The sequence below is a fragment of the Aedes albopictus genome, chromosome 3, assembly GCF_035046485.1.
Source record: "Aedes albopictus strain Foshan chromosome 3, AalbF5, whole genome shotgun sequence".
Classification (NCBI taxonomy): Eukaryota; Metazoa; Arthropoda; class Insecta; order Diptera; family Culicidae; genus Aedes; species Aedes albopictus.
This window is the reverse complement of record NC_085138.1, coordinates 393,903,109-393,919,894: the sequence shown is the minus strand read 5'-3', so window position 1 is coordinate 393,919,894 and position 16,786 is coordinate 393,903,109. Positions and strand designations below refer to the sequence as shown.

At 44.4% G+C, this 16,786-nt stretch overlaps 4 protein-coding genes across 4 annotated transcripts; 3 read left to right on the top strand and 1 right to left on the bottom strand.

Moving 5' to 3' along the window:
* Nucleotides 1-9,562: 9,562 nt before the first annotated feature.
* Nucleotides 9,563-10,432, top strand: LOC134290981 (uncharacterized). Its single transcript, XM_062858221.1, has one exon. It carries the CDS (start codon nucleotides 9,563-9,565, stop codon nucleotides 10,430-10,432), a length of 870 nt encoding a protein of 289 aa, XP_062714205.1.
* A 51-nt stretch (nucleotides 10,433-10,483) lies between these two features.
* On the top strand, nucleotides 10,484-11,950 carry LOC134290980 (uncharacterized). Its single transcript, XM_062858220.1, has 2 exons — nucleotides 10,484-11,645; nucleotides 11,943-11,950. The coding sequence occupies exons 1-2, from the start codon at nucleotides 10,484-10,486 to the stop codon at nucleotides 11,948-11,950; spliced, it is 1,170 nt and encodes a 389-aa protein (XP_062714204.1).
* A 544-nt stretch (nucleotides 11,951-12,494) lies between these two features.
* Nucleotides 12,495-13,726, bottom strand: LOC115265681 (uncharacterized). Its single transcript, XM_062860315.1, has one exon. The coding sequence runs from the start codon at nucleotides 13,522-13,524 to the stop codon at nucleotides 12,754-12,756; it is 771 nt and encodes a 256-aa protein (XP_062716299.1). The 5' UTR covers nucleotides 13,525-13,726; the 3' UTR covers nucleotides 12,495-12,753.
* A 281-nt stretch (nucleotides 13,727-14,007) lies between these two features.
* Nucleotides 14,008-15,306, top strand: LOC134290979 (uncharacterized). The gene has a single exon (XM_062858218.1). The coding sequence runs from the start codon at nucleotides 14,008-14,010 to the stop codon at nucleotides 15,304-15,306; it is 1,299 nt and encodes a 432-aa protein (XP_062714202.1).
* Nucleotides 15,307-16,786: the final 1,480 nt, after the last annotated feature.

The following is a 16,786-nucleotide window of genomic DNA, read 5'->3' as shown; positions in this document are numbered from 1 at the left end:
AGCAAGATCCCAAAAAAGATCCGCTTCAACGGATGAGCAAGCGGGTGGCACCGCCCTCTGTCCAATGAAGCCTCGATTCTTTTCGGATCCATCGGCAGTGGAGGCAGCAGCGGAAGCAACATCCAAAGAAAAATCCGCCTCGGCAAACGAAAATTCGATTGACGTCACTTTTCGTTTGCCGGGGCCCCGATTCTTTCATGGATTGTAAGCGGCAGCAGCAGCAAGATCCCTAAAAAGATCCGCTTCAACGGATGAGCAAGCGGGTGGCACCGCCCTCTGTCCAATGAAGCCTCGATTCTTTTCGGATCAATCGGTGGTGGCGGCATGGGTGGCAATGAATTATACCAAAATGGTTCTTTTAAGGGCCCCAAAGCTTCCGAAAGAGTTATTTGGAGCATTATTAAATTATTTCTAAAAATTCAACTAATTCTAATTTTTATAGTTTAGTTTATCGATAAAGTTTAATTTTTATACTAAATATACACCGCTGTATATTTGGTATTTGAAATTCCAAATTTACTGTCAATGTCATTCCAATCGAGTAGGATACCTGTCAAATGCGCTTTAAGGTTGAAGGATTCGTCATTGACATAATCGTCATCATTGAAAGTTCGAAAGCAGTTTTCTCATTCTAAACTGAAATTTCTGCAGTGAAAATAAGTTCACTGTACTCCAATCTTCAGCCGCAATACAGTGAATACATTTTCACTGCGGAAATTTCAGCTTTGTACGAGAAAACTGCTTTCGAATTTTCAATGATGACGATTATTTCAATGACGAATCCTTCAACTTTAAAGGCATTGCTCGGCAGCATCATCGTCATGATACGGGAATCATCATTACCAGCAACAATCGCCAGATTTCGAGTCTTCAGCATATAGTTATTTTACTCTGGCCGTTATTTTTGCTGAATAGATACACGTTTACTTCATCTGTGAGCCCCAAATTCTTTATTATGCGTTAAAAATTAGTCCTACGTCAACATTGCGGTTATGTCTCAGACATTACACACTCCTAGTTTTTCTTTGGGGACATTGATGGTTTTTGTAAGTTTTGGGACAGGGATGAACTCCAGTGGCAGTTATGGGGTTTGGAAACATCTGCTTCTCCTCTACAAGTTTGACCGAAGAAGTATGCATCAAATGCGTAGAAAACAAATTGACCGGATCTGCTGAAGATCGTACCCCCTTTAGTTCGTTACATAACACTATTTGCTTTTTGTTTACAAAAAAACATGAATCTAACCCTGTAATTTCCAGTTACCTTCTCGAAAAACCGCAGCATCTCTCGTTTGCAGTGGAACAGTACGTCGTTTGCCTTTCGTTTTTGCCTTTCTCGTACACTAAGTGTACTGGAAAGGCTATATGTTCACTCCAAAAATGACTTTTCGATAGAAGGCTCGGAGGGTCGAGTCACATATACCAATCAACTCAGCTCGACGAATTGAGGTGATGTCTGTGTGTATGTATGTGTGTGTGTATGTATGTGTGTGTGTATGTGTGTATGTGTGTGTACAAAAAAACTCACATCACTTTTTGGCAGTAAACCTGAACCGATTTTAATGACCGACGGTTCATTCGACGGGGAATCTGGTCCCATTGTTTCCTATTGAAAATGGTTTAGATCGGTCCAGCCATTCCGGAGTTATGGCCATTTAGGTGTTCCGGATCGGTACCCCAGGAAGGGGCCAGATATGAAAACGCTACAAACCCATCCATGCGACACATCAAACTACGGCATTTTCGATAACTTGATGAGCGGTAAGCAGAAAAATGGTCTCAGACCATATCTGAACCGGTAGTGTCCCGGAACCGGTTCCGGGTGCCCACCGGAAGTGGCCAAACATAAAAGTGCACTAAACCCATGCATGTGGTATATCAAACCGCAGCTTTTTCGATACCCTGATGAACAGTAAGAAGGAATACATTCTCAGACCATATTGGAACCGGTAGTATTCCGGAACCGGTTCCAGATGTCCCACTGGAGGTGGCCAAGTATAAAAGTTAACCAAACCCATGCATGCGACACATTAAATAGTGGCTTTTTTGATATCCTGATGAAAGGTAAGCAGGAAAATATTCTCAGACCATATTTGAACCGGTTGTGTTCCGGAACCGGTTCCGGGTTTCCCGCCGGAAGTGGCCAAATATGAAATTGAACTAAAACCATGCATGCGACATATCAAACCGCGGCTTTTTCGATAACCTGATGAACAGTATGCAGGAAAGCATTCTCAGAACATATCGGAACCAGTAGTGTTCCGGAACCGGTTCCAGATGTCCCGCCAGAGGTGGCCAAGTTTAAAAGTTAACCAAACCCATACATGCGACATATCAAATAGTGGCTTTTTTGATATCCTGATGAACAGTCAACAGGAAAATATTCTCAGACCATATGTATCTGAACCGGTAGTGATCCGGAACCGGTTCCGGGTGTCCCGCCGGAAATGGCCAAACAAAAAAGTGAACCAAACCCATGCGACACATCAAATCGCGGATTTTTAGGTATCTTGATTGGCAAAAAAAGTTTCCGGCCATATTTGGAACAACCGGTAGTATTCCTTACCGATTAAGGGTGCCCCATCGGAAGTAATCAAATGTAAAGGAGAACCAACCCCATAAATAGCTGTTTTGGTAACCTGATGAACGGTTAACAAGAGAAACAATCATAGACCACACTTTGGCAAACCAATACTGTGCCGAAACCGGTTCCAGGTGCTCCGCCGGAAGTGGTCAAATGTAGAACGGAACCAAACGCATGCACACCGCGCATTAAATATCGGCTTTTTCGATGACGCGCAGAACGGTCAGCAAGAAAAGTCTCAGGCCACTTTAAGACTACCGGTAGTTTACCGGAATCTCTTTCGAGTGTCTCGCCGGAACTGGCGAAATGCACAAATAAGTCTTTGACAGTACATCAAATAGCAGCTTTTTTGAATACACGATGATCGATTCGTAAGAACATAACCTCAGACCATATTTTAGACAACCGGTTGTGTCCCGAAACCAGTTCTGGGTGTCCCACTGGAAGTGGTCAAATGTAAAAGTGATCTATACCCACCCATGCATGAGATAAATCAAATCGTGTTTTTTTTGGGTAACCTAATGAACGTTAGCAATGAAATAGTCTCAGACTATATTTGGGAGACCCGCTGTGCTCCGGAACCTGTTCCGGTACCGCGTCGAAAGTAATCAAATGTACCATGCAACATATTACATCACGGCTTTTTGAATAACCCGAGGAACGGTTAACTAGAAAATAGGCTCACACCACATTACAGACTACCGGTAGGCAGGCTTGACAGAAACTCCCTCGCGAGAAAATGAGGAAGCGATTTTGGCGATTTTCTGAGGAGTGAAAATAAAACTCAGAAATCACAACGCAAATCCTCAACAGCACCGAGCGCGAGCTGGCCGCGCAGCGAGGAGTTCGTCCAACACTCATAATTGTTTGTTGTGTTTCTCACGTCCACTCACACTCAAAAAGCTCTCGCGAGTTCCACTCCCACACCCTTAAATGAAACAACACAGCGCACGAGTAACTTTCACGCAGCGACCGAAAAGACAAAAGAATTTTCACGCAGATTTGTGTAACACCGGATCAGCACATTTTTTGTGTTGATCCAGTGTTACACAAATCTGCGTGAAAATTCTTTTGTCTTTTCGGTCGCTGCGTGAAAGTTACTCGTTGCGCTGTGTACATCGAGTTCTGCGTGCATACAAAGAAAGACTCTCGAGGCGAAAATCGCACTCAAAAACCCGAAATAATCATCGGCTCTTTTTTCGTTCCCCTCTTCCTCGCTCAGTTTTTATTGCCTCTCTGTTTGGGTTTCGTTCGCTCCCTCGCGACGAGGCAAAAGCAAAACACCGCTCTAGAGCATGTTGCCAAACTCTTTTGATTTCGAGGAGGATTATCAAGCCTGCCGGTAGGGTTGCACAACCAGCGTTTGGTGCTTCGCCGGAACTACGAAAGTAAATAAAATCAATGCAAGCGATAAATATGTGTAAGAGAACAAAATCTTACAAATTAAACCCACATACAAACAGACGTCGCACTATACTCATTACCTATCGCTCTTGTTTTCAACGGTAAGATATAGCCCAAATGTTCAGAAAAAAAATTGTGATCAGTGATTGTGTAAAGAGTTATAGCTTAGCTTGTTAGTATCGTCTTGATATTGATCAGCCTCCAGTGTTAGTGAAGGTGCTCAACAAAGTGCTCAAGCAGTCAACTGAGAAGTCTGATATTTTTCAGCCCTGCTTATACGTTGAACATAACGTCGGACTATGTGCAATCAATAAGTTTTAAGTCAATTCAAAGATGTCTTTGATAAAATGCTTGCTTTTCTATAAAAATATTCGGATTCAGAAACACTTTGACTTACGTTGTCGGAAAGATTGTGAGAACATGTTCGACGAGAAAGGCACTATCACCACTAGGTGGATTAATTTGGGTTTTTTTTCCTACCAGCATCCCATCTGCCCAGCAGCACTCTTATCGAGCAGCTCAACGCGCTCGCTTCAGCCATCCTCGTTTTTTTTTCCCGCGAAACGGTTTTCCTATACACCTTTAGCACTGAAAAAGCTTTCCCGGAAAAGCGGTTGGTCGTTGTTGTTGGTAGGTTGGCGCGGTGGCGAGTTCACTGAGTGTGATTGAGATTGCAGCGTCCCGTTTGTTGTTGTCGTTCTTGGTCCTAGCAGCTCCTACCTACCAACTGTGGTCCTGGGGTCGAACGCCTTCGTCACACCGAAAAGCGTTGGCCACGTTTTCCGATCCACCTGCCGTGGCCCGAGCAAAGCACGGTGAAAGCGTTGAATAATGGAAACGAATAACATAAAAGGGATGGGAAAGCGAATTCGGTCGGTACGGAGTTGCGAGAGAGAAAAAAAAAAAACTATTTGACAAATGAAAAATGCATGAGGTATTATCGAGTAAAGCTTCATTTCGCGTTTTTCAATGGAAAAACCGCAGCCCGGCAGTGCTAGCCGCGGCTGACCGTTGCGTTGCCTTGCTCCGGTGGCGGCCGGACCAGGTTGCACCATCGAATCTCGATGTTTTACTTTGAATTTGGTGATTTTTTTTTTCTCTTCCAATAGTGAGGCACATTTTTGGCTTTGAGAGTGGAGATTTGCTGCATGTCTTGCGGGTTGGGAATTTCAGGTGATGGTACCTACCGACAACTCAGAAAGCTATTACATCGAACAAATCGGACAGTTAGAAGTCCAAAGCTCAAAGTGATAATCTAGAAGCTGAAAGATGATTATCAAGATGGGATTGAAGATGGAATGATAAGAAAATGATTGGGTAAATAAATAAATCTAGACGTTCTCCATCGAAAAAAAATATAAATTTCACCTCACGGTATTTCTCTTTCTGGTAATTCTCATTAATTCCTTCGGGAAATCTTGAGATTGTTGGAGAATTTTTCCAGTATTTTTTTTAAGACAATCTTTGTAAGATCCTCCAGAATTTTCTTGCGACACTCTTTCAGATATTCCTTTCCAAACACCTTGAAAAACTGCTCTTAAAACTTCCCCAGGAATTTCTTTAAATATTGCTGAAGAATTTCAGATCTTCCAGAAATTCCTTGTAGGATTCCAAAAGGGTTTTTTCTGTGGTTTCTTGCGGGAATTCCCCAGAAGACACGTTTATGATTTTTTTTTTCGGGAATTCCTTCAAAGATTCCTCCTGGAATTCGTTTCGGGATTTTTTTTTCAAAAAAAAAAGGCTGTTGGGATAAACTCAGGAATCTCATATAGGATTGCTCCATTTTGTGCATGATTCCTTCTGAAATTTCATAAGGTATTCCCCAAGTCACTTTCCCATAAGTTCCTTCCAGAATTCTTCCAAAGTTTATGTAGAGATAGATCCAATAATATTTCCCGAAATTTTACCAAGAAATCCTTGCGGAATTCCTCCAAGAATTGCTACCGGAAATATCAAGGTGTTTCTTCCACGATTGGTTCAGGAGTTCATTTCCGGATTATACTCTAGGAAATCTTTCCTTGTGGGATTCTTCCAGCAGTTCTTTTCGTGTTTCCTCCAGGAGTTCCTTCTGCAATTACTCCAAGCGACTTTTTCGCGATATCTCCAACAATTTCTTTCGGGAATCCTCCAAGAGTTTCTGCCGGGTTTTCCCTAGGATATCCTTCAGAGACATTCCTCCCGTAAGTTGTTCCGGAATTCCCTCAGGAATTCTTTCCAGGATTCCTCCGGGAGTTCCTTATGCTATTTATTCTACCAAGAGTTTATTTTGGTATTTCTCCAGGATTTACTTGCAAGATTCCCCCAGGAGTTTCTTACGGGATTCCTCCAAAATTTCCTTCCAACATTTTTCAAGGAGTTTTCTTCCTTGACTCTACCAATAGTTCTTTTGGTATTTCTCCAGGAGATCCTTCCGGGTTTCGAACTCCTGCAAAAGCTATTGGAGGAAACCCGCAACTCCTCCCAAGTAATACACTTTTCACAGTAGAGTCACGACAGCGCAGGTTTTGGTTACGCTGAAGTCACTGTGACTTATTTCTAGCAAGTAAGTATTTATTTGTTAGAATTAAGTCACAGTAATAAAAACCTGCGCTGTCGTAACTTTTCCGTTACAAGTGTGTTACTTGGGCTGGAGGAATTCCGGATAGAACTACTGGAAAAACCCTGGAAATTCTCCTGGAGGATTTCCCTTTTGCTCCTTCTATATCCTTCATGTGCCTTTCTTGCGCTTATTTTAAAACTATCTTGGATCTCGTTTTGCTTTCTTTCCCCTTAAGTTCTTTTACACCTAAGCTCCTTTGCAAGTCCCCCCCCCCCCCCCCTTAAATTCCTTAGGTATTGAAACTCTTATTTGCTCCCCTTTTGCACTCAGACTCTCCTTAGGACTTTTAAACCACTTTATCTTCAAAGCGCCCCTGATTTACCATTTTGCAGCCCCTATTACTTAGGTTCCTCTGGAACCCCTCTGAAAAAAACCCCACTGGGCGTCATTTCAAAAGAAGGAGAAATTTATGTTCTAACGAACAACATGCCCTTATTCTACACACTGATTCAATGTATGAACCTAATTCCTTTGCTTTATGCATTAATTTCGTTTATGCACTCCTAGCTCCGTGAATAAAAAGAAGTGCGAAACTAGAAGGATGAAGCCAGAGTTCAGAATCTCGAAGTAAGAAACTAGAATTTGAGCTAGAAGCAAAAAGTTGGGAGCTAGAATCTTTAAAATATAAGTTAAAATTTAGAAGCTAGAAATAAGGTTCTAGAAACAAGCAGCTATTAAAGACACGGACACGTTTTTTTTCCTGTTCGGGTTTGTCACTGCGACCAGTTTTTAGATCTCTTGTGACATTACCCGTATCTTTAGTGTAATGCATGTCGCAATACTCAATTGCCATTGAGGGGCAATAAGGTATCGATTTTGATACACTTTTTGTTTTGTTTTATCAGAAAACAAAACAAGAATACTGATATTTGCCATGCATCGAAAACCTAGCATCACCCTTGTTTAACTGCTAAATTCTCCCCAGTAGGAAGTTTAGGACCCGGGTTTTAACATTAGCAGCAATATCATTCCAATAATGGAACATGTGTTCAGTAAATGGATTCTTGTATGTTCCTTGCGTACTAGTACTTTCCAGTCTTCGAAGAGTTAGTACATACATGGATCCCTAACCCAATTTGATTTCCTTTGCATTGAGTTTAGCCTCAGATGGTGAGGTTTTTAACTATATGCAAAGTTAAGTTGGTAAACTCAGTTTCATTCAAAAACTGGAAGTCACCAAAACACCAGTAGTAAGGACTAAATACTATAATTCCTTGAATTACCAGAACACATACACCAAAATTCAAAAATAGGACGACACTAGATTTCGGTTTGGTAGATCTATCACCGCAACGCAACCCAAAGAGGCGATCTACCCACGCTACGGGCTCCGTTTAAGATCGAGCATCTTTTAAACCCCCTCAACCATTCATCCCACAGCAAGCTTGCTATTTGGTGAAAACATTCGCGAAACGATGCGAATTGCTTTCGACAAAAAATACGTTTTCACCCTTCCACGCTTCATCAAACCAACCTACGGTACGAATAGCACACGAACAGACTCGACGCTGATCAGCATTGCTGGTGGCTGTTCCTTTTCGCCGTTGAGCTGTTGCGTTCCAGCCAAGACTGTCTTTTCATCGCTTTCGATGCTTTTTAATGAGCTGATTGCGAAGCATCGTAGTCTGGAAACTTTATTGGTATAGTGTCGGTACATGCGAGTACTTCCGGACACGTTTAGTACTTCCAGTGAGCTATTCGCTCTTTGGAGGAAGCACGACACTAGACAATGGACTAACATGCAACGCCCAGTGGCACAGCCGAAAACTTTTCCTGGCAGCTGCGGCGGGATTCGAACTAGGAAGGAGCTAGAAGATATAAAGTATAAGTTAGATGCCAAATGTAGAAACTAAGAAGCAAGAAGCTAGAACCTGCAAGTTTGAAGCTGGAAGCTACACACTAGAAATTAGGAGCTACTACTTGAAGCTACAAATTAAGAACTAGAGAAAGAGACAGTTGTAAAATATTGTATGTAATTTTTGTACTAATTACTGTTTGTAACCCCACTCTGCAACGATCATCAGTATAACTGAGGAGCGCGAGATGGTAACCCATTCTCGCAGCATCCATCCAGTAGAAATAGATAGCGCATATCAACCTTTCTCTCCGGTTGCCCGGAGACAGGAGAATGCGATAGCCGAGCCAGATATAGGTAGATGAGATCAGTCTCGAAATAGTGCGCGAATAAAACACACGCCGTCCGTCGTCGCAATAAACGAATTTGTTTCAATCAGTATTTCTCGGTGTTCTAGGCTGTGGTGAAAGAATTACCGCACTTGTTCGTGTGGGCTATTTGCTAATTGTGATAACCGTGCTACCACTCTGGGCCGTGGATTCCCCCAGAGCCGCGAATCGGGACTAGAACAGACTGAGAAACGGTCGTTTCGTATAGTGTTGACCAGTGCGCTAAGGTCGAAGACGGAACATAATTAATGGTCCTTCGAACCGGCTTCGATCGAAGCGACAAAGAAACAAGTGCGGTGATATACGGTGCTAATTGTTCGCAGCGGCGTGGTTTTGCGTTTACCATTGTGCGGTCGCCTGTGAAAGGCGGCATTGTTGCTGATTGCTGGTTGTTGGCTGCATCGGTGCTTGGTTCTACGGTGGCTGTGGACACGCGGTTGAGCTGCTCGGCGACCACACATCGACGACGACGACGACGACGATCCATACAGGGCTGTGCAGCGGTTCCCGTTCATTCAGAGCTAAGTACATAGTTATAAGGAGGTGGTCGAAGGTGGTGTTAAGAACGCATGATCTTACACTGACGAAGTGCATGTGCTGGAAATAGCAATCAATAAAACGATCCATTGCATGATTGCGTTTCATTTGGTCTGGGGGATTGATTTGGTTCGCTGAGTTGAACGCACTTTGGGCTGATATTCTGTCACTCGGTGGGTTCTGTCAAGCGCGAAACGTTCGATATCGCGGCGCGGTCGGATTACTGTGTGCAGTGCAAGTGCAAAAGTGATTAAGATGGTGAATTCCGACCTGAGAAAGCTGACGAAGAAGGAGCGACAACTGCGGGACATGGTAGAAGCCATTCAGGAGTTCGTGAACGAGTATCAGGAGGGACGCGATCGAAGTTCAGTTCCAGCAAGGCTGAAGAAGTTGGACAAGGTCTACGATTTATTCTGCGATGTGCGCGCTGACATCGAAATACTCCTCGAAGAATGCGACACCGATGATGAGGAGAGTAAAGATGTTCCAGCAGCGGTTCGCGAACAGACCATGGCGGCCAAGGTGAAACAACGCAGCGAACAAAATTCCAAGGCCCTGAAGACATTCATCCAACAATACTTCCGACTGAAGGCATCATTAGAAGGTTTCATGCACGGGCCCGGTTCAAGCAGTCAACTGATCCCAGCACCACCGAACAACGCACCGGCGGCGGCCTCTCCTATGCGTGTGAAGCTACCCGAATTGGAGATTCCGACGTTTCGGGGATCGCTCATGGAATGGGTCACTTTTAGGGACACGTTCAAAACCCTAATTGTCGACAATCCTCACTTGACCGATATCGATCGGTTCACATACCTTCGAACTTCGTTGGCGGGGGAAGCGCTGCAGCAGATTGCGTCGATTGACCTCACGGCGGACAACTACTCCATAGCGTGGCGCTCATTGGAGTCACGCTACGAAAACAAGAAGCTTCTGGTGAAGTCCCACATAGATGCTCTGTTCGCAGTCAACCCGATGAAGAAGGAGTCCTTCGAAGCGCTGAATCACGTCATCGGCGAGTTTGAGAAACATCTACAGATGCTGACGAAGCTCGGCGAAGATACTCAACATTGGAGTACGCTTCTGGCTCACATGCTGGCCAGCAAGCTCGATCCCACAACATAACGACTGTGGGAAACGGAACATCGCTCAACAGACGTTCCCAAATATGACGACATGCTGAAGTTCCTAACGAACCACAGGACAGTTTTGCGTTCGATTTCCGGTGAAACACAAGCACCAAAGGAGCCGAAGAAATTCTCAAAGTTTAGCAGCAGTTATTCGGTTCAGCAGCAGTCGTGTCCATTCTGCAGTGACGGACAACATTGGACGTACCAGTGCAAGCGGTTCAGGGAGATGAGAGTCGACGAGCGGAGGAATGCAGTGAAGGTCAACGATTTGTGCTTCAATTGTCTCGGTCGCGGTCACACTTCAAAGGTCTGTTCCCGAGGCGCCTGTCGTGTTTGCGGTCAACGACATCATTCATTGCTGCACATCAACAGCACTAATGAGCAGCAGGCACCGCAATCGAACAAGCGCTCGCAACAGTCACCACAGAACCCACAATCGAGTCAGACAAGTTCATTCTCACAGCACGAAAAGCCAACACATACCAATCCTCAGCAATCCTCAAACCAATCTTCCAAAAACCCCATTCCTATAGCCAATCCAAGCATGCAAACGCCACCTACTCTAGACACTCCTAACGTTGTACTCACCGCTCAAGAAGCCAAGGTGTCACGATCGGTTCTGCTAGCAACTGCGATCGTGATCCTTGAAGACCCGTTTGGAAACACCATGCAAGCTAGAGCATTGCTTGACAGCGGCTCTCAGCTGTGCTTTATTTCTGAACGAGCATCGCAGCGTTTGAAATTCAAGCGCTCTCGCGAAGCACTTTCGATTAGTGGTATCGGTCAAGCCGCTAAGAAGTGCAAGCAATCCATTTTCGCTCGGGTTCGCTCTCGTATTTCGTCGTTCACTGGGGAAGACGTATTCTACGTGCTTCCACAAGTTACGCTTAACCTTCCCACCCGGAAGATTGATTCCAACAGTCTGCAACTTCCGGGGGGCATCGCACTCGCCGATCCACTTTTCACGGAACCCGGTAGCGTGGATGTGATTATCGGGGCAGTATTGTTCTTCGACCTGCTCCTCAAGGAGAAATTCAAGCTCGGAGAGGATGGACCAGTCGTACAAAACACGAACCTCGGCTGGATTGTATGCGGAAACCTTCCTGTCGAGACAGATGTGCTGAGACCGCACGTTGCCAATCTGTGCACCGAAAGGCTGGACGATCTACTCACGCGATTCTGGGAGCTGGAGTCGTGCAAAACGGACAGTGTGCTGTCATTGGAAGAATACGCTTTTTTTTTCCTTCTAAACCATAGGGGTATAAATCTGCTCATCAGACACCCTAACAGGAAGGTTAGGGTAGTGTGGGGTTGAGGCCGTCTTCTACAATGCCGGTAGAAGCCAGGACTACTCTCTCCTCGACCCACTAAAACACATTCCTATGGTCGCCAAACCCTACGTCTCTCCGGAACCACCAAGAAGGTATTGCTTCAGAGAGGGGCTACACGGTGTCAAAATTTCGATTATTATCGAACTTTCATGTACCTCGGATTTTTCTTCATAGAATGTTAGAATTTCGGCTGTAATGTATGAATGCAAATTTTGAAAATATTCTATCGGGGAAAATTTGATTTAGATGAGTTTTAGGGTATTTTCCATACTAAAAATCAATAATTACTATTTTAGCCCAAAAAACGTCCCATACAAAATATATGGAAAAATTTTCGCCGATGAAATATTTTCTAGTGTTCCGATTATGAATATATAGCCAAAATACTATTCATTTTCGAAGAAAAATCCGAGGTACATGAATGTTCGATAATAATCGAAATTTTGACACCGTGGGCTAGTGCATATCGCACCCTCAAGGTTAGCTGCCGTAGCCTAGCAGCAACGAACATCGATGACTCGCTCTGGAGAGTCCATCACGGTAGCCTGCTGGCGCTTAGCCAGTTTCCCGAGTGGTCCTATACGCCTTCCCGAGTGGAAGAATACGCCTGCGAGAAGCTCTTCGACCGTACAACGGTGCAGGATGGAAGTGGGCGGTTCATTGTAACACTTCCCAAGAAGGACTACTTGATTCGTCAACTTGGGGATTCGAAATTTATTTATTTATTATTATTAATTCAACGGACTTATTTTAGTCTAATTGAATGAACTTATTCTAACTGGTATTGAAGGCTCAGGATAGGCTACGTTGATTCAATAATCGTATTTTAACATTTTAACAAACATTTAAACAAAAATTTCAACAACATTTACGCAAACTTTTTAAAACACTTAACAAAACAAGGGAAAAACAGTTCAAAATAAATACAATTACAACAACATAAATCTATCCATAGAATTTAAATAATGTACAGTAATGAAACACATCACAAATTATCGGGCTTCCAAGTGCATTCTCTTCTCCTAAATTCACGAAATTTTACATATCTCGGCCATGTAGTAGACATCATTGCAGCCGGTTTCCATTTACAATGCAAGATTATTTTAAACGAAACGTAGTCAAGCGTACTACAATCAACCCATCGCGGAACAAGTTTCTTAATGTTTCTGCACTCGTCATCATAGGCTCCTAAACTTCGGGCGACCATCAATTGGACATCCTCCTCGGAAACGTTCCCATCGATGTTTGTCAACAATAATGCGAAACTCTCATCTACAGCAGATTCCGTTAATCGTTCCGAAGCTGCAGATACACTTGGCGTTACATTGCATGCGTTTGTTCCACTCATTTCTCTACTGAATTGCCGTGATGAGTTGGGAGTTGAGTGCCGCATCATCTCCGTGTTTGGGAGGCAGCTCGCAGTAGTAGTTAGCGTAGACAGTATTGACTCTACTTTCCCCTTCAGCTCTTCGACATCGCGTTGTAGTGCAGATTGTTGTTCAGGATTGAGCGAGAGCTCGGGTCGAGAAGATAATTCCTTCGCATTCGCGCTTCGATCATTTCTCCAGCAAACAAATTCGTCGATGCACTCGTCACACAACCAAAAGCTGTTTTTATATGGAGGTGATACAGCAGCAAGATTAGGTGTATCCAACCCCACACAAGCAGCGTGGTGTATTGCAGCACACAACCCATTGCAGTGAATGAATGGTTGAATACTCGTTTCTACTGGCAGGGCGCACTTTTTGCAATCCATGGCGGTTGACTGTTAACAATTTTCGCTTAATTTCACCACAAAACCGACAGGGAATCGGCAAGATAAACAATACAAAGACTGCACTTTGAACAGGACCGCGTTTCCAGGAAGTTTAGCGAATTTCCAGGAACGATTTCAATAGAAACTTAGTTAATTTCGTTAGCCGCTAAAAGAATGCACAGCACACAGATCGATCGACAACAACAAATCCACGGCGATGCGCCGTTTCTTGTCGCTGGAACGCCGGCTAAACCCAAGGAGAATACATTTTACTAAGGTGGCGCAGATAAACATTGCAAACCACTGGTTGTCTCTTCCACTCTTCTGGTGTTCTTATGCAACTAAAATAGTGACGTCACTATTTTAGTTCCATAAGAACACCAGAAGAATGGAAGAGACAACCAGTGGATTGCAATGTTTATCTGCGCCACCTTAGTAAAATGTATTCTCCTTGGGCTAAACCAGAATCCACAACTCAAGCAAATGTACAGCGAGTTCATTCACGAATACCTTCGCATGGGCCACATGGAGGAGGTTGTAGCGGATGAAGAAGATGCTGCGTTGCCGCAGTACTTCATTCCGCATCACTGCGTCATCAAACCCGACAGCACAACTACGAAGCTACGGGTGGTGTTTGATGCATCGTGTGCTACATCGACCGGAGTCTCCCTCAATAATGCGTTGATGGTGGGGCCGACGGTTCAGGATGATATCATTTCGATCGTCCTTCGCTTCCGATTTCATCGGATTGCCATCGTAGCGGACGCCGAAAAGATGTACCGTATGGTACTGCAACAGTGGACGGATCGCAAATTGCACAAGATCTTCTGGCGAGATAGTCGGAACGAGGAAATCCGAGTCTTCCAGTTGAACACCATAACGTACGGGACGGCGTCAGCGCCGTATTTGGCCACGAAATGCCTTAAGCGACTCGCAGAACTGGATGGACACAAGTACCCTGAAGCAGCAAAAATCCTCAGCAAGGACTTTTACGTTGACGACATGATGACTGGAGTTGACAGTATAGAAGATGGAGTCAAGCTGTGCAGCGACATGCAGCAGCTGTTGAAAGGCGGAGGATTCAACCTGCGAAAGTGGAGTAGCAACTGTCCAGCTGTTCTGGAGGAAATACCCGCGGAGCTCAAGGACGACCGCAGTTCGTTCGAGCTCGACGACTCAAGCGCTACCATAAAAACCCTTGGTCTAGTCTGGGAGCCCAGGATAGATGTATTCCGCTTCAAGGTTCCGGAATGGACATCTTCGGTGATCTGCAAACGTTCGGTCGTTTCCGACCTAGCAAGAATCTTCGATCCGATCGGGCTAATCGGAGTTGTGATCGTCTCTGCCAAAATATTCATCCAGACCGTCTGGAGACAGAAGGTTTCCTGGGATGAACCTCTGCAAGATGAGCTCCGAACTCAATGGATCGAATTTCGCACCAGTCTTTCGAGGCTCGAAAATCTGCAGATTCCGAGATGGATTGCCTTCCGGAAAGATTGTCTCTCGTTGGAGCTCCACGGCTTTTGTGATGCATCAATGAAGGCCTATGGAGCATGCATATACGTCCGATGTACACACTTTGATGGGACAATCACATCCAACTTGCTGGTAGCCAAGTCACGAGTCGCACCGCTTGCTGAACTGGGTAAGAAGAGGAAGCAGCTCACAATTCCACGACTAGAGTTGTCTTCAGCTGTACTTCTCGCGCACCTGTATGAGAAAACTTCGGCGAGCATTCCGGTACCCGCTCAATCGTATTCCGCGACAGGGAAGTCGTTTTAAGCTTGTTCTTGACTTGTAAAAAATCGCCTCTCATCTTTTCCAGTAGTATTCTGTCCATTCCGCTGCGCCGGCGTGCGCAGTCGAAGCCGACCGATGTAACCGATCCAATGCCATCCGTCTGGACCTGGCGATCTCGATGAACGATCCAGAGGCTGACCATCCGTTCCAACCGTTTTCAGTAGTCCGGCATCGTAGTCGGATTCGATCCACAACGGTGGACAGTCGATGCAGCTGAAGAATACCTCCGCTGGCGATGAGAAAGAAGTCTCGCTAGCAACCTGGAGTCCAGGAAATTCACCAGATGCAGTTTAAATAACTATAATTTTGTGTTTTGTTTTGATATTGTTGTAATGTGAATATTATATCCGTTAGTTTCGTAGGTTGTAGAATAGTATGTAGTTTCGAGTAGTTCTTTTGAAATACCGCGTATTCCAAGGCGGCCGGTATGTAAAATATTGTATGTAATTTTTGTACTAATTACTGTTTGTAACCCCACTCTGCAACGATCATCAGCATAACTGAGGAGCGCGAGATGGTAACCCATTCTCGCAGCATCCATCCAGTAGAAATAGATAGTGCATATCAACCTTTCTCTCCATATCAACAGTTGATTCTGCATATCAACAGTTGATTCTCAGAAACACTGCGCACTAGAAACTAAAAACTGAAAAATAGATACTGGAAATTAGATGCAACAAGCAAGTCAAAATCCAATCTAGAGTCTACCATCCAGAAGCAGAAGAGATGAAATTGTATGCCATAAAATAATAGCTAGAGGTTAGAAACGTACCAAAAGCTGAAACTGAAAGCTAGAAGATATATTCCAGAAGCTCGCAGGTACCATAGAGACTAAAAGTTGCTCACTTTAATTTCTCTGCTGTTGTCGTTGTCGGCGGTCACCAGTGAGCCCAAGTACACGAGTTGTTCAACTAAGAACATCGTACATCATTCAATCCATCATCGCCTTGATCAATCGTATCAGTTCATCGGAGAATCCGTATTCGTGCATAATCTGCCATAGCTGGTCTCGATCGATTTTATCATACGCCGATTTAAAATCGATAAACAAGTGATGTGTGGGCACGTTTTGTTCACGACATTTCTGCAACACCTGGTGGATGGCGAATATCTGATCCGTTGTAGCGCGTTTACTCATGAATCTAGCCTGATATTGCCCCACGAACTGTCTTGCAATCGGTGATAGACGGCGATTTGAGAGAATATCTTGTAGGCAGTGCTCAGTAGGGTGATCGCGCGATAGTTCCCGCAATCCAGCTTGTCACCCTTGTTGTAGATGGGACACACGATACTTTCCATCCATTTCTCCGATTATGCTTCCTTCTCCTAAATCTTTCGTCCTGAGCACGTACTTCTAGATCTGTTACCACAAAGCCTCGGCGCGAGCGATTAGGCTTCTCGTAGAACTTCCATGTATCCTTAGCGCGGTACAGCTCTTCCATCGCTTCGCGATCTTGTTCTT